Source organism: Setaria viridis, chromosome 1 (genome assembly GCF_005286985.2).
Source record: "Setaria viridis chromosome 1, Setaria_viridis_v4.0, whole genome shotgun sequence".
Lineage (NCBI taxonomy): Eukaryota > Viridiplantae > Streptophyta > Magnoliopsida > Poales > Poaceae > Setaria > Setaria viridis.
In genome coordinates, this window is record NC_048263.2 from 26,065,362 (window position 1) to 26,090,248 (window position 24,887).

The following is a 24,887-nucleotide window of genomic DNA, read 5'->3' on the forward strand; positions in this document are numbered from 1 at the left end:
GCTTTTGAGCTTTCAGTGTTGGAGGCTCACACGACTGCAGTCAGGAGGGCCGTGCTTGAGGTGCACGCGCAACTTTGAGGTAGACTGGCACAGACTCCCTACCGCTGCCTACCCAGGGTCAGCTGCGGCCCCGGAGACTTTGAGAGAGCAGCTCATGAGTACTATGAGGATGCGTACACCGAGCCTGATGAGAAGTTCAGAGTGTCCTTTCATTGCATTCACGCTAAGGACCTTGCGCTGTTCTGGTACGACCGAGAGATGGAGGTTCTTCGCAAGGGTTGGGACGACTACATTGGAGCCAACGCCATGCTGGAGGGCAAGATTGAGGGGCTTGAGCGCTGTTTGGAGAGACTAGACTGGACGAACCGTCATCTTCGGTACAAGATCGACACTGCATCAGACCCCTACGACGAGAGGGACGCACTGAAGATTGCTACTCTTGAGGCGAGGGTTGCTCATATGGAGGAGGCACTAAGGTCCAGGGACAATATGATCGATGAGAAGAACGCGATGCTCAAGAAGAAGGAGGAGCTGGTTGACATCTTGGATGCCGCACTCGCTACCAAGAACAGTGTCATAGAGCAGCTTCACCACCACTTGCACATGAACTACTACACTAGTCCACCTTGGATCATGTTGCTACCGTGACAAGGACATGGCAAAGAGGCTTCAACATGCATGGGAGCATTCTGACCGTAGGCAGATGATGGAGTTGCAGGAGCTAAGTGCCTGGATTATGATCGAGTATAGGAGGGAGCCTCGTGTGGAGAGCTTTGAGTTACCACTATCTAGGTTGTACACACAAGTGTTGTACCCACCAGCCAGGGTTGCTACAAAGGAGATGACCAAAGCTCTGTCTACTCTCTCACAGCTGTACGGAGAAATCCCACTGGAGCAGCCTGTGTACTTGGATGATGAGTCAAGTCTGTGGAGAGGTCCTACTCCCGAGTACCATCCCGGGGACAGAGATGTGGATGACAAGGACTTCCCACTCTCCGAATGAGTAGACGCTTCTAATCTAGTGCTAGGTTTGAGTTAGGCTCACCATGATGTCTTAGTTTAGAGTCTACCACCATGATGCTCAATGTAGTAGTATGATGATGATCCTCATGTAATCTTGAAGGTTTCTATTGTAGACCTCGAGATACACCTCTTTTGTATGGTGCCTATGCATGAGCAATATAGAGTTTCATGGATTTTATGGTTCTTATGCTTCTTATTATCTGTGTGAAATTGTTTGTGTGCTTTATCTTTATATTTCTCTTAATAAATTAATTAACCTCCTACCTAATATCCTGAGAGTAACCATTGATTGTGATCTCATTTGGAACAGATGTCGGGATTAAGGAGGTTAGAATGGTTGCTGCACCTTTTTGAAGAGGCGGCCAACGAGGATGGGCCTAACCCCAACGGAGGTCATGGTAGCCATGTCCCGGATATGGAGGTACAGGGAGACGCAGCTAGTGCTGAGGGAGAAGCACACCAGGAGGGTCAAGAGGAGCAGGAGCAGAACGTGAACGCGGGAGGTGTAAAGGACCAGCAGGCACCGCCACCACCTAACCTTGCAGAGGTGATGGCCGCTTAGATGCAGCTGATGCAGACCATGGCTGATGCTTTGCTCCAGTTTAACCATCAGGGAGGACAGTGCAGGAACCCGCCATTTGAGACCTTGCAGAGGAAGGTTGAGGGGTTTACCAAGCTTCATCCGCCCACTTTCAACAACTCTAACAACCCACTAGACGCAGATGATTGGCTGAGGGAGATCGAGAAGAAGCTAGACCTGATAGATTGTATGGATGAGGAGTGTGTGGCACTGGCCACTCACCAGCTGATCGGGATAGCACGTGCTTGGTGGGACAGTTACTACGACTCTCACGCCAACCCAGCTCATATCACGTGGGACGAATTCACTGCAGCTTTTCGTGACCACCATATCCCACAAGCAGTCATGGATCGGAAGACCGATGAGTTCCGAAACTTGAAGATGGGAAATAGGAAAGTGCAAGAGTATGCCAACAAGTTTCAGGAGCTGATGAGGTACGCACTGGACGACTCCAACATGGAGAAAAAGAAGATGTACTGGTTTTGCAAGGGACTGCACCATGGCATGGAGATGCACTTGTCTGCTCACGACTGCCCTACTCTGCACGCACTTGTGGGCAAGGCACTCCGAGTGGAGAAGTCGAGGCTAGAGTTTGAGGAGTTCCGAGGACACAAGAGGAAGCGTTAGGAGCAGTTTGGACGCCCAGGGCCATCTCAGACGCCGAGGACAGGACTGTCGCAGTTTCAGCAGCAGAAGCCATGCAGCTACCCTACATAGCATCAGCAGTACAGGAACCCCAGTGCAGGAGGTGGAGGCTCAGATACGTGGAAGACGAGACCCCAGCAGTCTACCGTACCTTAGGGCGCAAAGTCGATTGTCTTCTACACATGCCGTCATCCCGGGCACAAGTCGTTCGAGTGTTCGTAGAAGGCTCAGGCAGGAGGACAGAACCGCACCGGTCAATACTAGACACCCGTCAAGACACCCACACTAGGAGGATAGCCACAGAGGAACTCGGAAAGGTCAGCACCACCACCTACTCGAGGACGCCTGAACCACTTGATAGCTGAGGATGCTACAGCAGCTCCAGATGTTGCTCTCAATAAGTTTCTAGTTGATTCAGTTAAAGCTACAGTTCTGTTCGATACCGGTGCCAAGTTTTCCTATGTTTCAACTAAGTTTGTGGAAGAACGGTCTCTCCCCACTACACCTCGACCAAGGCCTATTATCACCAGTTCTCCCCTAGGAGAAGTCAGGAGCACCCTAGAGTACAAGGCAGTTTCGATAGTGATCGAGAAGCAGCAGTTCCTAGCAGATTTGACTGTGTTGAAGTCTTCAGGCATTGATGTGATTTTGGAAATAGATTGGATGGCTAAACACAAGGTACTGGTTTTGTGTAACCCCTGCTTTGTAAGATTGGAGCATTCGAGTGGAGTTCAAGTACAGTTTGAGCCGTTGTACCCCAGGACAGCCCCGATGCTATGCAGCTTGGATTCCAAGACTCTTGAAGAGGTACCCATGGTGTGTGAGTTTCCTGACATGTTTCCAGAAGAGTTGATAGAACTACCCCCAAATTAGGATGTGGAGTTTGTGATTGAGCTGATACCCAGCGTAGGACCAGTAGCATAGCGACCATACCGGATGTCAGCCGATGAGCTGGATGAACTGAAGAAGCAGTTGAAGAAATTGCTTGAGCAAGGGTTCATTCGACCAAGTGCTTCACTGTGGGGTTCACCCATTCTCTTTGTGAAGAAGAAGGATGGATTGATGAGGATGTGTGTGGACTATTGAACTCTCAACTCCATAACTATCAAGAACAAGTACCATTTGCCTCAAATTGATGATCTGCTTGACCGGCTCAGCAAAGCAAAGTTCTTCTCCAAGATTGACTGAGATCGGAGAACCACCAAATGAAGATTTGAGAGAGTGACATATCCAAGATCGCTTTCACTACTCGGTACGGGTTGTACGAGTTCACCGTGGTTTCTTTCGGCTTGACCAACGCACCTACTTACTTCATGAACATGATGAACAAGATCTTCATGGAGGAGTTGGACAAGCTTGTAGTGGTGTTCATTGATGATAATCTGATCTACTTCGAGACAGCTGAGGAGCACGAGGAGCACCTTCGAATTGTGCTAGAGAGGTTACGGCAACACCAACACTACGCCAAGTTCAGCAAGTGTGAGTTCTGGACAGAGGAAGTTGCCTTCCCAGGTCACGTGTTTTCAACAAAGGGAGTAGCCGTTGACCCAGCTAAGATTGAAGCAGTCACAGAGTGGGAGTAGTCTCGCAAAGTGATAGAGATCAGGAGCTTCCTTGGTTTGGCAGGATACTACAGGAGGTTTATTGAGAACTTCTCCAAGATAGCCAAGCCGATGACCGAATTGCTGAAGAACAACATGAAGTTTGAGTGGTCTGAAGCTTGCGAGAAGAGTTTTCAGGAGCTTAAGTTGAAGCTTACCACCACTCCAGTGCTGACTCTACCAAATATCAAGATGGACATTGTGGTGTATTGTGATGCTTCCAAGCAAGGTTTAGGTTGTGTGCTGATGTAGGAAGGAAAGGTTGTGGCCTGTGCGTCAAGACAGCTGAAGAAGCATGAATAGAACTACCCGACACATGACTTGGATCATGCTGAGAAGTCTACGAGAAGGACGTTCGTGCCGTACAGCAAAGTGCTTTGGAGCAACCACACCGAGGGAGGCAACTTGGGAGAAAGAGGCAGATTTGAAAGAGTTTCCACACCTGTTTGAGGAAGTTGAAGCTTAAATCTCGAGGAAGAGATTCTCTTGAGGGGGGAGACTATAATATTCCAAAAATTTGTAATATTTAAATGTGTGAATTTTGAAAAATTTAAAACTTTTTGGTCGAATGTTGTGCTCATTTGAAAAGCTATAAGTTTCTCTCTCACCCTTAATTCTATTTCAAAAACATGAGTGGCTTGATTGCGGTCTTCTCAAGTTTTATTGGACTCTTTGTTTGTGTGAGGTTTGAATTTTGAATTAAAATCAAAATTCAAACCAAATTCAAAACCTAAACCTAAATAAAAAAAAACCAAAAGCTAACCTAACTAACTTCCTAGCCGGCTTGCTAACTCACACAGTCCGCCTGGCCCAGCTCCCCCGCGTCCCTTGCTCGGCCCGCGTCCACCTGACCCAGCTCGCCGCGCTTCTCACTCGGCCTAAGGCCATGCGCGCTGCTTCGCCCGGCCCGCAACGCGCATGCTGCTCAGCCCAGCAGGCTGCCTACACGCTTGCATGCTTGCCGACCCAACTTCGCGCCCGCCTGCTTCCACCGCTTGCTGACGCCTCAACCCTACCTGCCAGCATCTTCCCACTCTACTATTCTTCTTCCTCCGTACCATCGTGCCCCTCTCACACGCGCCGCACGCATCGCCCTACGCCCGCGCCCGCGCCTTGCAGGAGTGCACTACCGCCGTGTCCGTGACCCCCTATCATGCCTTCCCTTATTGAGCTGGCTACCTTGGATGCTTGCCACACCGCCCGTGCCACACGCCGCTGCATCTCCACCGCCCACGTCACCGACATCACGCCACCAACCCCCTAGGGCACCGCCGCCACTCCAGAAGCTTCTCCTACCTACCCGTGCCCTAACCCTAGCCAGACCGGGGCTATAAATAGAGCACCCCGATGCCCCTCTTCGCCATCCCCTTCGGGCTCCACCCATTCGCCTCTCGCCACCGTGAGAAGGAGAAGGAGGGCCGTGGGAAAGGGAGAAGGAAGAGGGGGAGAAGAAGGAAGAAGAGAAGGAGAAGGGGAAGAGGAGGAGGAAAGCCATCCACGGGAGAAGGAGTTGGAGTCCGCCGTCCGGAGGTCCACTGCCGTCTCTTCCAGGGCGCCGCTGTGAGCCACGTCTCTTGCCTCTTTTTCCTTTGCGCCGTAGAGTAGCTTAGGCGTAGCTATAGGCCGCTGCCGGCCGCCATGGGCTCGGAACACTGGTGCCCCGTGCACGTGCTCGCACCTGTGCGCTCTGTCCGCGTGCGCACATGTCTGCTGCCACTCGCCGCCTGTGCTACACTCGCTCGCTTGCGCTGCCACCACTGCGCACCTTCGCGTCACCACCTGCACATGCGCTCCACGCCTGCCGCTGCATGCGCACCGTGCGCACCTCCGCTGGGCGTGCCCTCACGCGAGACACGCCGCTCGCGCACGCTGCGTTGCTGACTCACCGCCCACGTGGTAGCCACGTAGGCGCCACATGGCACTAATGTGGCAGGCGGGCCCATCGATGTGGCCCACCAATGGGGTGCACTCGTGAGGCTCACTGATCCGATGGGGCCCACTGTTGACCGGTCAACGTTGATTGTTGACCAGGTCAACGATGATCGTTGGCCGGTCAATGCTAGCGTCAGCATGACGTCAACGCCACATGTGGCACCCCCTCGGGCTGCCACGTGGACCAACCCCGTGCTAACACGTGTCACCCTATAATAAATATTTTCTGAAATTAATTAAATAATTAAATAAATCCTTTAATCTTTGAAAATTCATAACTAATTCATTTTTACTTTAGAAAATATGAAACCAGTTGCATTAAATTCGTAAAATCGAGCCCATGCTGTTTGTAGCTAGTTTAGTGTTATTTGGATCTTCTAAATTTAGCTTTATTGGAGTTTTTTCCTTGTTGTAATGACGTTTAATTTACGCTTCGTCGTATCTCATTCTGTCAGACCCAAGCTACGATCAGGAAGACCTTCAAGACTCCGACTACACTGAGGAGGACCCGATCAACTACGGATAAGGTGTCATGTCACTCCCAACCATATAGATCCTATGCATGCTTAGTTGCTAGCGCTTTACTTATACTGCTTGCTTGATGATGGATTGCATAGCCATGTCTTGATAATTGTTTATCATGTTTCCTTGTTTACCGACCTTTGTGGACTAGCTACAGACCCCTAGCTAGTCCACCGCTTAGTATCCATATGCATGCTTTTGAGTTATGGATGGGCATTTGCCATGGTTTTGGTGATGGGATTCTTTGAATACTCTCACGTGTGTTTTGGGTGAGTGTGACTCCTTGATGTGTACTTGGCGGGAGTGAGCCATGGTTGGTACTAAGGAGTGCCTTGCTGGGAGAGAGCTTTCTTGACTCTCTCCATACCCCGTACCCGTGGTGGGTACCTTGTTTGTTACTGAGGAGAAGGTGGCATACTTGTACGCAGCAGGTGCTTCGGCCCGTACTTGTTGGTAGAGTGCTCGCTCTCAGCTGCTTAAGGACCGAGTCAGTTTACCACCGGTCACAGCAGCTACTTTTCGTACTTATCGCTCGCTTACGTTTGGGCAGGGTAGTAGTGGTTAGTGCTCTGCCTGTAGGCGGATTGGAGGATCATGTAAGGAGTTCGAGGCGTTGGCCTACTCTGACCAGACTGCACCCCAGCATGGGTAGGTTTCACAGCTTTGAGGTCCTCTCTGGTGACGGCGTGCCCTACAGCTGAGGATGGTTCCAGACTCGAGAAAACAAGAGAGAGCTATCCACTTGCTAGGGCTCCGGCTGTTAGGTGGGGTATGGACGACTATCTAACATTCAAGCTCCACCCGTGCGGATATAGTTGTACAACCTCTGCAGAGTGTATAAATCTAAAACTATAGTCCGTGTTCACTAGTATGGACAGTGATGTTGACTACCGCTATTACTGACTAGACTTCTCTTGTGCTTCTACATTCCCTCATTTTGCTATAGGCCGATGTTTGCCTTTGAGATGTGAGGAAAGGGAGCTCTCACATTGCCTAGTGTGTTTGGGTGCTGGACCCTTGGGTGAAGGATATGGTGTTTTTTACAGACTTTCTTGATTGAGGTGTTGACCTCGGGATAATGTGCTTTGCTTCCTTGATTTGCTGCTGTTGCTGCATAAACCACCACATCCATACATAGGTTTTAACCCATGCATGTAGTATAATTTCCCCCATTTTCTTGGCTTTGCTGCTTTTGGGAGTTGACATGGCCTACCCGCTTCTCGGGTAGACGCTGACGCTGGCTTTTCAGGGTCGGAGCCTGACTACGACTTCGACAACGACGGATGGGAGGACTAGGGATCGTGCTTCGCTCGAGTCACCTGTGAAGATGGTGTTCGCCATAGCTTATGTTTCCGTTGCATAGATGTTTTACCTTTCTTCATTCAGTCCTGATGGACTTGTACCGGCATGTGCCGCTAAGATGTACTTGTACTCTTGTTATCTATAATGATGTTTGTACTCTATTTCTCTCTCTATTTCTGTGTTAGTATGGATTTGTACTATCTAAGATAGGGATTCGCACGTGATAGCCTTCCTGGGACTATCACCGAGGTACGTAGGCTTGAATTCTCAGAAATGGGAATTCGGGTCCATTTCACATGCGGAACTACATCCATCAGCACGGCTGCCTCTACATGAACAAGAAAAATAGATTTATTTTCGATAATTCTATCCTCGTTGAAGAAATGCGGTAATTTCTTGTTTACTGCTCCCTCCGTTCCAAACTATAGATCATTTTGGCTTTTCTAGATGCATAGACATAGGGTATATCTAAGTGCATAACAAAGTCTATGAATCTAAAAAGGTCAAAATGACCTATAATTTGTAACGGAGGGCTGAACAAAGTTTCTTATATATGCTTTGGTTGATTACCTACTTTGGTCCAGAGTAACAATATATGCTGATGTTACTGTAGTTGCAAGTATATTACTACAGAGGAGATGGAAGTTAGTACAATGAAGGGAGGCAGTAGGCCGACTTATTTAACAGAGCTGGCATTAGCGACTTACAACAAGAGGAGAAAGGTATGTATCTTCACCATTTGTCACTGCTTCTGCCATATAGTTTATTCAAATATTTATTGAGTTGCATGTTTGTGTAGTGTCATTGAAACATCAAATTTAACTTATGAATCTCATTTCTGGGTAGTGCGGATGGGGAATTAGCCTAAAAATCGAGGTACTTTACACATCACCCAGATGTGTTTTTTTAATTATGAAGATGTTATGAGTGTTACAAATTCTAATGTTATTTTAGCTTTATTCAAAAATAGAATTTAGGAACCTGAATGCTGAATGGTAACAAAGGCCTGATCCCTGCAGTATGCTCTATTCTTGCAAGGCGGTGGAGCTACATGCAGTGCTTATAATGGGCTGTTACTTGCCCTTGCTTATTCATTTTCAATTTTCGGACCCTTGCACATCTTAGTACAATTGATTTTGTTTAGGTTCTTTGTGTGGGATAAGTCATGTGAAAGTGTAGAACGAAACAGATGCTTCTTTCTATGCAGCCGTCCTACTTGTGTTGTCTACACTAGGCTTGACTGTTAATATTTCCAATCTGTATCTATATTTCAGATTTTAGAAGTAGCATATCTCCATGTCTGAATTTACATTGATCATGGGAGCGGTGCATATTAAAAAAATCTTGGTGCAAATTTAATTTGATATGGTTGATTTCTTGACCACATAACTGTTCAAATTAAGCAATTCTGCATGGATTACTGATTTATCTAGTGATAATGCTGAATACATCTCATGCATTATTTATTTTCCACGTAATATGAATGAATTAACAGATGTACTCCCTCTGTCCCAAATTACTATTCATTTTGACATTTTTAGATTCATAGCTTTTCTACGCACCTGGATATATATTTTTTTAAGGCGACACCTAGATATATATCATGTCTAAATACATAGCAAAAGCTATGTATCTAGAAAAGCTAAAACGAATAGTAATTTGGGACGGAAGGAATACTCAATTATTTTGATATGAAATAAGAGGGAATTGATTTGGTTCTTAACATTCAATTGTGTTTTCATCACCCCACACATATTCAGGGTAAGCCTAGTACTTTACATGGGTCATTTAGGGGGCGTTTGGTTCCTTTGCTTATTTTTAGCAAGTGTCACATCAAATGTTTAGATACTAATTAAGAGTATTAAACATAGGCTATTTACAAAACCCATTATATAAGTGGAGGCTAAACGGCGAGACGAACCTATTAAGCCTAATTAATCCATCATTAGCAAATGTTTACTGTAGCAACACATTGTCAAATCATGGACTAATTAGGCTTAATAGATTCGTCTCGCCGTTTAGCCTCCGCTTATGTAATGGATTTTGTAAATAGTCTACGTTTAATACTCCTAATTAGTATCTAAACATTTGATGTGATGTAAGCAACCGAACCAAACCATGCCTAAATGCTCTATTGTTCTTTCTTTAATATGATTCTTTCAAAAACTGCAGGTGAAGTTTGAATTATGTGACCAATTGCTTTGCAGATCTTTCTGGGAGGATAGAGGTTTCTTTTGGCACCAAAATTTTATTGCGAAGCGCAAGGGTTCAAAGAAACTTTTTTTGCCGAGATAGAGGACTGTGGTCAACGAAGCAGGGAAATGCTCCAAGTGTGCTGTTGCATTCCCCTAGATTCACTTTGTGAAGGTGCGTGCTAAGTCTTGGTTCATATGTTTGTAGGTTTATGCACACTGGCCAACCGTAAATGGTACCTGGGAGCAAGAATTCAGTTGTAACATTTTACATGTTTTACTTAATCCTGTTTTTGTGTTTTTCCATATATATATATATATATATATATATGACTATACTATATGATACCCTCCATCCAACATGCGTCGCACTGCGTTTTTTTTCTTCCGTGTTTTCTTTTTCTGCCGATTGTTTGACCTCGGAACCGATTTAGATCGTGGGAGATCGTGGGCGCACGTCCGTGCATTCAGTTCCGTCTTCCCCCTTCCCTCGTTCCGTTGCCATCGCTACTCACTCGCCGACCCCCGTCTGCGCATGTCGCAGCTGCCCACCGGAGCTAGGTCGCCGCTCGCCGGAGCTGCTCCCCTTTCCATCCGCCCCCCATTCCAAGCGCCTAGACACCATCCGCTTGGGTCTCCACCGCGCGCGCACCTCGCCCGCAAGGTGTCCGACCCGCTCCGGCTGCTGCGGCTGCCCGCCGAAGATTGGTCCATCCGCATCCCGATGACAAGCGCCCTCCCTCGCCCCCTCCCTCGACACCCACGCGGCCACGCCTCCAGCTCCAGGGCTCCATCACCTCTCCCAAGTCCCAACCTCCCCATGGCGGCGCTCAGCGCTGCAACCACCCCTTCCCGCGGCGCCGCGCGGCAACAACTGGCACCTGCGGCACCGCGCCCTAGCCGAGGCGGCGCCCCGACGAGGAGGCTCGAACTGCGCGCGAGCGTCTCACCTACCGTCACGGCCGACGCGCCCGACGAGGCGGCCGCGGTGAGTGCCCCCTGACCTGCCCTGCCTCGCTGATGCATTCCGTCGAGCAGGCGAAGAGGCCGCACGCTCCACGGCAAGTAAACACGGTTTTGTTTTCAGGAACATTTGGTCGAACCGGCGCCAGAGACGAAGCTGAGCAAGCTGGTGTGTCCAATCTGCTACTACCCCTTCGTGAGCGTGAGCAATCCGTCAGGGTAAGCACGGACCTTCCGAATTTCGTCCCACCTCACCTTACCTGCCAATTGCTTATCGCGCAGCTTCCTGGTTTGACGGTTTGTTCCTTTCTAGAGATGCTACAAGCCTCGAGTGTTCTACCTGCAAAAAATTCTACCACATTAAGCAGGATTACTAGGACCTTACAGTGGCAGTTGGATCGATTGAGTACTCGGAGTCCAAACTGGCAGCAACGAAAATATTCAGGTAATAAGAGGTTTGTTTCTTTCTTCTGGAATTCCATAGCCTGGTGAGTTAGGGTGAAACGAGGGGGGCTGAGTGAATTATAAGAGGAAATTGGCCTGCTGCAACTTGAAATTCTAGTGTTTCCAAACTGACATTATGGGCATGATTCACTGAATTCCTGTTTCAGATGGGCATGATTCACTTAACCTTCTGCTTCAGGTCTTTGAGAATTGCAATTCTTGTAACAATTACTCCTACTAACTTACTGCTGAAACTGTGCCCCTAAGGCTCAAAAGCAGTAGTGCAAGTATTCTTGACTTCTTTGTGAAGCCTTGGAACTGTTGCCACAGAGATTGTTCCTTTAACGTAGAGGCATAGGGACTGATCCAATAAAGGTTGAAAGTTGTTACTAGTATCAATATCTGCCAAGAACTGTTTCTCTTAAGAACTGAAGTATCTAGAATATGACTCTGCATTTGTTGATCAGTTCTACCGAGATTATTTCTTAGTCCTTACAGATGGTTATCAAACAGGACTCCACTGGTATCATTTCTTTATGAGAGAGGATGGCGCCAAAATTTAATATGGGGTGGTTTTCTGGGCCTAGAGAGAGGTCATACTGCTTAACTATGTTGTATGCATAAGGATGTTCAATTGCATTTGTTAACTGTCTGTTTCACAGTCATCATGCTCAAGTGGGTTGTCGATCGGTACTTTATCTGGCGGTAAGCTAAATGAAAACCTAATTATTTATTTATTGTTTATTGTGCAGGTGGTTACTATAATTGGCCTAGTTTTTCTCCATATGGACCTAGAAAAGGGCTTGACATGGACAGGTGCTACGCTTGCACTGAATTCTTGAATCATCCATGCCATGGCTTGACTTATTACTCAGGTGGCCATGACTACCAAAGGAAAACATATCTATTCTAGCTTTTTTTTTACCAGTTGACTTCTCATATTAGGGATCTGTAGCTTTGGAAGATAACATTGGAATTAGTGTATGAAGAGGCCCAAATTCTGAAAATTTCAAACATATTCTTCTCTTTCTTTTGTGTCCGCGACAATATGATTAGTTGATCGATTACTATTGGCTGGTTAGGGCATTTATAGGGTGTTTGCTTTGAGGATTGTGGTAATTCATCATCTTCTCACTTCTTACTTTTTTTGTTTGGTTTGTCGAATGCAACATGTTATGGTGGAACAAGAAATTTTTTTAGGTGGAGCAAATTCTAACAAAAAACTAAACCAAATTAAAAGTACAAACGCACCATAAACATACGAATTCACATTGTATTCACACATAGTGGTGCTCTATTAATGATTAAATTGCTAAATTTTACAATCAAATAAATATTTTTTTTGTTTATTAATGCTCCATTAGCAATACTATTTGTTTTTATAAATGTTTCACCGCCAGCAGCTAGGAGGGTTCAGAGCCGCTCACTGCTAGGAGGGTGCGGAGTGAGCAACCAGTAGAGACTGAATTATAAGATTGAATTAGATTGAAGTTGAATCGATCCTACTGCCATGTATATATAATAGAAAACTCATCACTTTGGGTCATTGTTTTGTTGTGCTCCTTTAGCCCAATCTAGAGGCACATTGGCCCATAACCCTTCGCACAATCTACAATATCCATTCGGCTGTTAAAGTCGTCGTCTTCATCGGTTCCTCTCCAGGTGAGGACACTCCTCGCGCCTCGCAGACTGGAGCGCAGGATCAATGGAGGGAGGTGGGGTCTTGGACGATCTCGCTAGTAGCTGGGGCGGCCGCCCCACGTCGCCTACATGTGGCTCCACCCCTGTAATGAGCTGATCAATCACCACATCATTCCTCACAAGCTAATGATAGTACTAGCTACCATGCTGGGTTTTTTTCCTCCTTTCTGCATCTTGCTCTTGTAAAATTGTTTTCTTCTTACAAATTAATACCAGACAATGTTTGGGATTTTTTTTAAGAATAATTTTCTGCTAATCACAAGCTTAAGCAGGTACGCCCCAAGCCTACTCCCACCGTTAATCGAGGAACCGTCCTCTCTTGGCATCGCCGCTGCTCGCGTCGATGCGTCGTGTCCCTGTTCGTCATACGCCAGGATATGTAGTTCTTTTGTGTTGCCAAAGATATGCTATTTTGTCTTAGGCTCTGTTTGGTTCGCTACCGCACCTGACCACACCGTGCTGCGCCTAAGCTTCAGCGGCTGTTTGGTTTGCTGCCCCAAGTCGGCTTGCCGCGACGCAGCCACAGCGTTATAGTTCATTTGTTGCGCCAAATCCAGTTTGGCGAACGATCCGTTCGTCGCAACGTTGGCGTGCACTACTACAAATATAGTTATCACCATCGGGCAATCATCATAAGTGATGAGTTATTACCGTCGGATTTTTACATGATCCCATAGTAAAAAAAATAAATCGACTGTGATAATATAGCATCACCGTGCGGATCAAATTATATGAGCCGGCGGTGATATCTATCACAGCCAGCTTGTGTCTGGCACCGGCGGTGTAGCCTAGGTCTCAGACTTGAAATTTACCCTTCACTAAATTTAAGTCCTACACACGCATCCCATACTCCGATCCCCTCCTCTCTCTCACCTTCTATGTTTGGAGCTACTTATTGGTAGACAATTAACATTCTTTTGTATAGCAAATTATGTGTTGGTTTTCTTGTAATATATGCTCTAGTCAAGTCAATATATATTATATGAGTGTTGATTTTCTCATATTAGGGCTAACCTACACTAGTAGAGAACTGACTTTCGATGCGTCCCCTTTTGTCCCGGTTTAAAGTTGGTCCGGGACAAAAGGGGGTGCGCCACGGTATGAAAAAATGAAGGGAGACTTAGTCCCTGTTGGTATTTGCAACCGGGACTAAAGGTCCCCCTTTAGTCCCGATTGCAACGGCTAGTTCCGGGGTGTCAGTGGCGGGACCCTTTTGTCCCAGTTGGAGGCTCCAACAAGGATAAAAGGGTGGACCTTTTGTCCCGGTTGAAGCCTCCACCTGTGACAAAAAGTTTAGTCCCAGTTGCAGCTTCCAACTGGGACTAAACTTTCAACCGGGACTAAAGGTGTTCCTTTTTATCTCGGTTGGAGTTTTTAACCAGGATAAAAACTCATCCCCATTATATACCAAGATAGAGGCCTTTCTTTCTCCTCCAGCCCGAGCTAGTCCACCACATAGATAGAGAGCTGAGCTTCACCTACTCTCTGGTGGTGCCGAAGCAAGGGAGGTGCTGCCTGAAGTTTTTTCTCTCATTTTCATGGGAATTTCACTCAGCCAACACAAGTGTTGTGAAGGTTTGCTACTTCATCCTCGTGTTATGCTTTGATTTATGCTTTGGAGATGGAAAGATTATTTGCTAGAATGTGATGAAGTAGAAAATGGAGAGGTATTTTGAGCTAGAATGTGAGGGACTCATTGATGTGTCATATATAGTATGTATTATTGCAATGGTTTAAGAATGATGCTACCTTATCTAGACGATTTATCTTATCAAATTCAATAAGGTTTTTCAAATCCATACTTGTTGAACTTGCATACCGTGTTCATCTCTGCGATGATGTTCTCCGTCGAGCAGCAACGTATGTCAAGAAGCAGGTTCGACTCTACGAGAACGAGTGGATACGGACATCGTGACCGTGTCCCCTTTTTCGTAGAATCGAACCTCTTTCATGACGAAGTGCGGTGCCGCCCAGTTGAGAACATGCTCACGAGATGATCACGGTCTTCAAGTTCAACAACTTCTGCAGTGCTAAGGTAAGAATTTTTGTACATAGATGGCTTAAGCTACTTGTTGAACTTATCAAATTCAATATGGTTTTTCAAATCCATACATGTTGAACTTGCATATTGTGTTCGTCTCTGCGAGGATGTTCTCCGCCGAGCAGCAACGTATGTCAAGAAGGAGGTTCGATTCTACGAGAAAGAGTGGATACAGACATCGTGACCGTGTCCCCTTTTCCGTAGCATCAAACCTCTTTCATGACGAAGTGCGGTGCCGCCCAATTGAGGACATGCTCGCGAGATGATCACGGTCTTCAAGTTCAACAACTTCTGCAGTACTAAGGTAAGAATTTTTGTACATAGATGGCTTCTGCTACTAGAGGAAGTGGCGATAGTGGGGGCGATCGTGGTTCCTCTTTCGGCAAGAAGAAAATCATAGTTGGCCCTCAGCATAAGCCGAAGAAAATGAGCACGTTGGAAAAAGCAATGCTTCGTTATTTGCAGAAACGTCATGAAGAAGCTGTTGCCGCAGGTCAGGAACCTCCTTTTGGCGGTCGTTATGCTCCACCCTCAGTCCCGGGTGTTTCACGTCCACTTAGTACTACCATTTCAGGTGGCACAAATAAACCACAGGATGAGGATGGGTCAGCGGAACCTTTGTCTTCACCACCCAAGGATGCTTAAAGTCCTCCTAGATAATAACCAGTGGATGGCTTGTTGTATTGTATCATGTTGTTTGGATCTTTAAATTAAATATGTGTATTTGTATCTATATCTAAACTTTTAGCATTATTTGAACTACAATGTTTGACATGCTCTCAAATTGTCACGCGTAATCTATTTTCAAGTGTAATCAATTTTCACGCGTAATCTATTTTCAAGTGTAATCAATTTTCACGCGTAATCCATTGTCAAGTGTAATCCATTTTCATGCGTAATACGATGCGGATGGACCGGCAATGGATATATAATGCAGACAGGAGGAGCAAGGTGTTTATTGATGGCTTGCATTATTTTCTCAAAGTGGCCAAAGCGAACAAGCCAGAGAATGGTTTCGTATATTGTCCATACTTCCAATGCAATAACAAGAAGGAGTATTCAAAGGATTCCTAGGGTGGACTATTCACAGCCACTTGTTTAGATACTGTTTCATGCCTAACTATTTGGTTTGGACCAAGCATGGTGAACGAGGGGTTGTAATGGAAGATGGCGAGGAGGAGGAGGAAGATGACAGCATACCGAACTGGGTTGCAGGCTAAGCTTTTGCAGATACTACAATGGGCGAGGCTGATGAAGATGAGTTTGTAGAAAATGGCCTTACTGATGACCTTGGTTAGGTGCTACGAGATGCACACAGAGATTGTGAAACTAAGAAGGAAGCAGCAAAGTTGCAGCGCATGATAGATGATCACCAAAAATTGTTATACCCAGATTGCCAGCAGGGCCATAAAAAACTAAGTACGACACTAGAATTTGTGCAATGGAAAGCAAAAAATGGTGTGTCCGATAAGGTATTTCAGGGGATGTTGAACATTGTCAAGAAGATTCTTCCCGAGAATAATGAATTACCGTCCATAACATATGAAGCTAAACAGATTATTTGCCCTCTCGGATTGGATGTTTAGAAGATACACGCATGCCCTAATGACTATATCCTCTATCGTGGTGATGAATACGAGAAATTGGATGCTTGTCCCGTCTGCGAAGCGCTGCGGTATAAGATCAGGCGAGATGATCCTGGTGATGTCGAGGGGCAGTCTCCCAAGAAAAGACTTCACGCGAAGGTGATGTGGTATTTCCCTATAATACCACGCTTGAAGCGCTTGTTCAGGAACAAGGCGAATGCTAAGTTGATGCGATGGCACAAATAAGAACGTATGGAAGATGAGATGCTGAGACACCCCCAGATGGGGCCAGTGGAGATCAATTGATAGAGCATTCCCAGACTTTGAAAGTGAAGCAAGGAACATAAGGTTTGGTTTAAGTACTGATGGATTCAATCCATTCGGTGAGTTGAGTAGTGGCCATAGTACTTGGCCTGTGACCCTATGTATGTTCAACCTTCCTCCTTGGCTGTGCATGAAGCGGAAGTTCATTATGATGCCGGCGCTTATCCAATGATGTGCATCAGGTGTTCTATGTGAAGGACATGTGTAGCAAACCCAAGAGAAATCCAAAAGAGACATGGGAGCCAAAGTGCCACATAGTTCTACCAGGTAAAAGAAAAATCATGGGAGTCGAGAATAAAACAGACCAATCAGATGACTATGATCAGTTTGATGGCAAGCATCCATTCACAGTTGAAGTTGATCCAAGCATCCTGCTATCCAAAGAAGAGGCTCCGTACTTACGCCGCGATCATGATCTAGGAACTTCCGTGAAGAAGAAATTTTACAACGATGTATTGTAATGCGCTAAATTTACATGACATTTGTGTAGTACTTGATACAATTTTTAATTTACCCTATGTATGATTTCATGTGTTCTTAAATTTGTTAGGTGAAGATTTATTAGATAAACATGAACAATGTTAACCACATACATACATGGATTTTTTTGCACGTTGAAATTATTTAATTGAATAATTTCTTGATCACAGCGATGCAGTAAAATAATTATTTTAGAGGCTAAACAAACTGGTATAGAATTAATGACTAAGTCACACTTATTCTCAATATACTCGCTAATTAAATATATTTTTGCATGTACAAAATATGTGAAGTTTTTTGTTTTTGCATCCTGAAATGTAGTGAAAACATAAATAAAATCCTTTTCCAAAAAACAGGCGGGAGATGAAAGTGTGGGAAAAGGCCTTTTTATTCCGGGTGCCAATTGAAACCGGGACAAAAGGCCCCCCTTTTATCCCGGTTGACAACTGCAACCGGGATAAAAGGGTAGTTTTCGATTCCCGCTGGGGACGTACCCTTTTATCCCGATTATAGTTAGCAATCGGGATAAAAGGGGGAAGGGGGCTTTTGTCCTGGTTGGTGTTGGCACCCGGGATAAAAGGGTAGGTTTCCATTCCCGTCGCGGGGGGGGGGGGGGGGGGGGGGACGTACCCTTTTATCCCTGGTCCCATCACCAACCGGGATAAAAAAGGTGGGCCTTTTATCCTGGTTGGTCATGGGACCCGGGACAAAAGGGCCTTTAGTCCCGGGTGCCATTACGAACCGGGATAAAAGGGGAGGATAAAAGGTACTGTAGCCTCTTCTACCCCCCACGCCAGTTACACTTAGCTAAATTTTCGCCAAGATCCCGCGCCCTCTCGCCTGCTCCGTCGCCGCCCGTCCGCCTCCCTCGCCAGCCACCATCGTCGTTGTCCCTCATTGCCCCGGCCATCGTCGTCCCGCCGCCCGACTGCCTCGCCCGCGCCCGGACCGCCTCCTCCTCCAACGCCCCAGCCCGCCTCGATCCTCCTCCGTCGCGCCCCCTCGACCTCGTCGCCGCCGGCCGCCTCCATCGCGGGGCCTCGTCGCCGCCTTCGTCCTCGTCGCCGCCGCGCCCTCGTCCGTCGCGGAGCCTCCTCGTCGCCGCCTTTGTCACGCGCGCCGCCTCTGTCGTCATCCCTCGTTCCCGGCCGCCTCTACCCGGCGTTACTTCCCTCCGTCCTCGCCTCCGCCGTCCCGCCGCCCCGGCCGCCGCCGTCCTGCCACCCCGGCCACCTCGTCACCCCGGCCACCGTCGACCACGCGAGGTCCGCCGGCACTAGCGCCGGGAATGTACCGCTCTTGCTGACACAAGCCGGTGTGCGTCAGCAAGGGCCTTTTTATTTTTTAGTTAGAAAATAAATAGAAATTAGTAGTAATTAGTTAGAAAATCAATAGATATTTGTATATTAGTTAGAAAATTAAATTAGTGGAAATTAGTAGTAATTAGTTAGTCATGGGTTACGAAGGGCTCCGCCTAGGTTAGAAATTAGTCGTTGCCGCGGCCACCTCGCTCCATCCCCGCCTCCGCCGTCCTGCCGCCCCGGTCGCCGCCACCCCGGCCACCTCATCGCCCAACCTAGGCACCGTTGACCGCGCGAGGTCCGCCGGCATTGGCGCCGGGAACGAATTAGTTAGAAAATCAATAGATATTTGTATATTAGTTAGAAAATCAAATTAGTAGGAATTAGTAGTAATTTGCTAGAAATTCCAATTCCAATAAACATGTATAAATTAGTAGAAATTTGGTAGAAATTCGTACAAAGTACTACTAATTTGTTGAAATTTGTATAAACATTCCGACTTTGTGGGATTCATGTTATTTTATGATTTCATGTATATACCCTTATGTACATATAACTAAGGCGATTTCTATGACTGTCATGTATGATTCCATGCATGTTTCAATCAATAGTTGAAATGGTAGATGACGAGACCGCAAGGTATCTCATGGAGCAGATAATCGCTGGTGATAGTAGTGGCGACAACCTTCCAATATCGTACACCGATGAAGAGGGCACCCAAGTGGACATGTTCCTCAACATGTCCGCCTATGGGAATGAAGAGCATGAGCCCCAGCAACACCTTGCCATGGCGGAAGGTTCCAGCGAGATATATATAAATTGTATTGTTTCACGCCACCGTTACTACTACGTACTAATTAACGAATCTTGAACTGTTAGCCCTCTGGATCGACGCAAGGGCAAAAGACCTGAGGTCATACAAAGGTGATGAAAGGGAGGCTTGTCATCATGGAAGTGACAGAAGAGGGCAGGCCGGTTGCTCCCGAGAAAGTAGCAAAGAAGTACGTGAGTCAGATCGGGGCAATCGTTTGGCACAACGTGCCTATCAGCATCAGATAATGGAAGGGCAGAAGCACTAATCCGTACGCCCTCCCGGAGACAGAAAAGAATATGCTGTGGGAAGATGTCAAGAGACATTTCACATTCCCCGAAGGATATATTGAAAAGGATGTGAAAGCGTGGACGCTGAAGAAGATGGCTAAAACATTCCAGACATTCAAGAAGATGTTGGATGCCAACTACATTAAGAAGGGCCGAACTCCAGACTTCAATGTGTGGCCAAAGTTGAGGGACCACTGGGAGGCATTTTTTGAATATAAGAGGAGTGAAGACGGTGTGAAAAAGATCCTGACCAACACTACAAATGCTGGTCAGAAGGGCTACCATCATCATCTAGGGCGAGGTGGTTGTGGCACAGCAATTCCCAAATGGAGGAAGATAGAACAAGATCTGATCGAATGGGGAATCGTACCTGCAACTATTGAATGGCCCGAATGATCAAAAATTGGTATTACACTCATGGAGGCTCCCTGAGCTAGGAGGATGTGACGTTGATTTTCAATGACACAATACGTGAGAAGGCCGAACGTCTTATGAAGAACATTGAAGATTCTAAGGCTGGGAGGTTGAAGGTGGACCGAGAGAATGATGAGCTCACATTGGCCCTCGGTAATCCCGAGCACCCAGGACGTTGCCGAGGGTTCGGGGTCATTCTGTGGAAGTTTGCTTTCTGAGGCGACAGTGCATCGTACAGAAGCCGCAAGTGAAGAGAGGAACATATCGAGGAGAGCTGGCGGCAGATGCTAGAATTCAAAGTGCAGGCATAAGAAGAAAGAATGTTGGAGAAATCAATCGTTGAGTGGCCCACGCAGTTGCGGAGTTGGCCCAATCTGGAGCATTGCCGAATCCAACCTATGCCAGCCCTTCTCAACGCCTCTTGAGGAGTTGTGCTTCTACAGGGGTCCCCGATGCGCGGACGCCCAGGTTACCCATGGAGGAGCAACGGTTTCCCGTGGATGCCATCATGCAATGCACCATATGTGAGCTGCATGCACCGGTCGGCAACCTCACTATTAAGGTATACTTATACATAATATTTATACAATCTTGTCAATTGATCCACGCCTCGTGATTGGAGTTTAATAACTTGTTTACTTCTGCTATATGTACAGGTAGCGTACGGGAGTGCGTTAGCAACCCTGGCGGGGCAGAGCAGTCATGGCATGGAGATTCCACCTGGCTACGCCAGCGTCCGTGTAGAGAAAATTGTTGATAGCCAATATGAAGGCCTAGACATCGACCTCTCGGGAGTCGACGGGGAAAGGACACTCGCAGAAGTGCTTCATGAGATCATTCTATGGTGAAAATGCTACATCATCATTCCCGGCACGGAGCCATCTCCTCAGAGCTCAAGACCGTCCCCGTAGATCCCCAGCAGCGACCTTCTCCTCATACGAGACCATCATCTCCTGCACAACCTGCTCCAGGACCGTCACTTCCTGCTATATCAAGGTCTCCATCTCCACCACATCCTGGTGGTGGGAGCGACGATGACAATAACAACACCCCTCCCCAATCACCGTCGCCGGGACCAAGAGTAGCCCCGATGAAGGAACCTGCAGCACCACTAAAGAAGTCACGAGCACCGCCTCCCAAGCAAAGGCAGAGAAAGAAGAAAACAAAGGAGCCTGAAGTGACTCATAAGGAACGCTGGGAGGCAATGACTCATGCGGAACAATGGGCAGAAATCCAACAAGAGGCCAATGAGTGGTTCAAGAAACAAGCCGAAGAAAAAAAAGCAAGGGAGATGGAGCCACCGCCAGTAAATCGAAGAGATTTAAACTTTTTTTATCGAGATGGAAGAAGGAGCCAAGAAAAGGATACCACTCTTATCAAACTACAAACGGGCTTTAGTAAAGGCTGATGAAAAGGACAAAAGGAAAGGAAAGTCATCTTCTAGTGGTGCTGTCCCCGACCTCGGGCATTTATTAAAAAAAGACACTCAAAGGGTAGCAGCAATGCCCTTGGATCAACAAGCAGAAATCCAATGAGAGGCTAGGGAGTGGTTCAAGAAACAAGCTGAAGAAAAAAAAGCAAGGGAGATGGAGCCACCGCCAGTAAATCGAAGAGATTTAAACTTTTTTATCAGGATGGAAGAAGGAGCCAAGAAAAGGATACCACTCTTATCAAACTATGAACGGGCTTTAGTAAAGGCTGATGAAAAGGACAAAAGGAAAGGAAAATCATCTTCTAGTGGTGCTGTCCCCGACCTCGGGCATTTATCAAAAAAAGACGCTCAAAGGGTAGGAGCAATGCCCTTGGATCAACAAGCAGAAGTATTGAAACTCATGCAAGAAACAGGTCTGGGACTTGATGAATGTTTAGGACAAGTTGAGATGCCAACTGCACCGCCCCCTAAGCCGAGATGGACTTATGAGCTAGGAAAACCTCTAGTAAGGCCTTCGTTGGTACGGAAGCTATCAACAAAGATGTACGAATTCCATCAATGGTACATGATGGTCTCCGCCGACTCGAGGGAGATGTTCGGCCTTAAGAGATGTTCGGCCTTAAGGTAAAACCGATAGATTTTTACGGCGAAGGCGAGAAAGTTCTGTGGCTAGACTTCAAGAATATATACAAAGTGTACCATCATGATGCCCTGGACATCTCTCTAATCAGCGCTTGGGTTCTGTAAGTGTCCGTTTATCTCTACATGTAAATTTTGGCGTGCATCACCGTACTAACTTCGTCTTCCATTTTATGTAGGATGCTAATTCAGACGTGCCGACGAGAGGCGTACCTACATATAGGCTTCATGGATCCATCCATAGTTAACCAAAAACAGATACAATTATCACCGAAAAAACCTTGGTGGAAGTATACAATTTCCTAGACAAACAAACATTCAAGAATTTCATACTACTTCCATACAACTTCAAGTAAGTATGTGTATACCGTCTACTTTCGTTGTCTTTTTCCTTACCTAATTAATGTTAGTTAGCTCTAATATGCACGAACATTTTACGTACGCAGCTTCCACTGGATCCTTATTATAATTGAGCCTGAAAGAAGCCACGTCACTGCCTTCGATTCGTTGAGGAAAGATCCGGTGGAGTACCAAGATATGCAAGACATGCTAGGCTTGTAATAATTCTAGACCTTTATCTCTATGCAAAAGTTTGTTTCCTAAATTTTATCCCTGTTACACTATATCATTCATTATTCTAATCCGCGGCGCATGGAAACAATTCATAAGGACACACAAAGGTCCATTCAAAGAAAAACTTACATGGAACACAGACTTCCCGGTACGTATGAAGTCTGCACATTTATTATATTGTATAACACGAATATTTTATAACTTATTTTTTTCCACACTGAAGTGCTTAAGATAGGAACTCGGGAATAATCTATGTGGCTACTACATTTGTGAGCACATGCATAGTTTTATGGGACCCAAGGGACTAAAGATGACGCCGCACAACTTTAAAGTACGTAAAATAAAACTATTACTAGTTAATTATTTTCTAGCTACTTATATTTAATTGTTCATGTAACATTCACAAATTTCCAAATTATAGATGTTAAATATTCAACAAGGACTCTTGAAGGAAGAAAGAGGAGAGGCAATATGTGAAGGTCTTATTGGATTCCTAATGGATGAGGTGGTAAATCCAAAAGGAGAATTTTATTACGATGGATGACAATTAGACGCTCCGAGCAACACCTCGACAGGAAGATTGTAGATATATAGTTTGATTTATTTGTATATATAATACGCACTAATTAAGATCGATTTGTACTAGTTGAATTGTGTATATGAATTGCGTATATATATAGTAATTGTATAATTACAAATTTCATTCGTTTAAATACTAGTTGATTTCATTATAAAAAAATTCTCAAATACTAAAGGTTAACAAAAGGGCCGCGGTACTACGTACGTGATGCATGAAAATTTCAGGCACCACACATGCAGAACACCATGCAGGTCCAACCAGGACTAAAGGGTAACCCTTTACTCCCGGTTGGGAAACCCAACCGGGACTAAAGGGGCACCCTTTACTCCCGGTTGCTTTTACCAACCAGGAGTAAAGGGCCTGTCCCGCGCCTGGCGTGGCAGGCCCTTTAGTCCCGGTTGGTGATACCAATCGGGACTAAAGGGTGACCTTTACTCCCGGTTGAAAGACCCGGGACTAAAGAACCCCCTTTTGTCCCGGTTGGTTTATCCCAGATGAATTTTCGGGAGATATGCACCCTACCAACCGGGACTAAAGGCCAGTTCTCTACTAGTGCTACCCACCCCAAATTTAGGATCTTCTATATAGAGATGCGAGCGTGATGTAGACTCGTTGTGCTAATTAGAACGGCGTCTGTTAAGCTCTTTAGGGTGTAGCAGCACGGATACTGGGAGCGAAAAGAATTCTGCACCATCGAAGTGACGTCCATGCAAGCACGATATTGACCTACGCGACGTCCTTGCATCATATCGTCTGCGTTGGTGGATTGTATAATTGTTTTGATTCTATTGACAGGAGATGTGGAGTACTCACCGGTATGAGATAAGGGGTTGAGGATCATCATCGACATCCATACTGTCGGTTTTTTTGATGCCGGAGGGAGAGGAGAAGGCGGGGACAGTACGCGAGAGGGAAGGGGAGGGGGTGCCATCAGTGAACAGTCTGGGGAGGAGGGGGTGTCCATCTATTTTTTCCTCAAACCGGTGCGTGTAACCAGTACTATTGGTGGGTAATTTCCACCCAACTCCAAGAAAATGTATGAAAATAGTGTTTTTGGAGATCCTTTGAGGAGCTCTAGGAAAATCTTGAAGTTAACCTCTAGATCCACTTTTTTCTAGAGTTAGTATTGTTGGAGGTAGAGGTTTTTGGCAAGATAATTTCAGAACGGAGCTGCAAAAGTTGGAGCCTAGCAGTCACAGACACGCCCTAAGTTGAACTTTCTGCGCCTGTACATGTTGTCGTGCTTGGACTTGCTGAGTTGGTTTCAGCTTTGCCTGCTGCTTTGTCTGCATGTCCGCATGTGTTAGGGGTGTTTGGATACGAGGTGCTAAACTTTAGCAGGGTCACATCGGATATTCGGATGCTAATTAGAAGGACTAAACATGAGCTAATTACAAAACTAATTGCACAGATGGAGTCTAATTCGCGAGATGAATCTATTAAGGCTAATTAATCCATCAATAGCAAATGGTTATTGTAGCACCACATTGTCAAATCATGGACTAATTAGA

The 24,887-nt window shown here is 46.2% G+C and overlaps 1 protein-coding gene and 1 non-coding gene across 3 annotated transcripts; both read left to right on the forward strand.

Moving 5' to 3' along the window:
* The first annotated feature begins 3,567 nt into the window (after window positions 1–3,567).
* On the forward strand, window positions 3,568–4,101 carry LOC140221649 (uncharacterized mitochondrial protein AtMg00860-like). The gene is made up of 2 exons (XM_072291385.1): window positions 3,568–3,760; window positions 3,875–4,101. Exons 1-2 carry the CDS (start codon window positions 3,568–3,570, stop codon window positions 4,099–4,101), a joined length of 420 nt encoding a protein of 139 aa, XP_072147486.1.
* A 6,141-nt stretch (window positions 4,102–10,242) lies between these two features.
* Window positions 10,243–12,330, forward strand: LOC117842546 (uncharacterized). Of its 2 annotated transcripts, XR_004637534.2 has the most exons (4): window positions 10,243–10,785; window positions 10,885–10,979; window positions 11,074–11,205; window positions 11,957–12,330. It is a non-coding gene; the product is annotated as an uncharacterized protein (transcript). The 2 variants fall into 2 exon arrangements; XR_011897210.1 differs by having other exon boundaries at window positions 11,074–12,330.
* The last annotated feature ends 12,557 nt before the right edge of the window (window positions 12,331–24,887 follow it).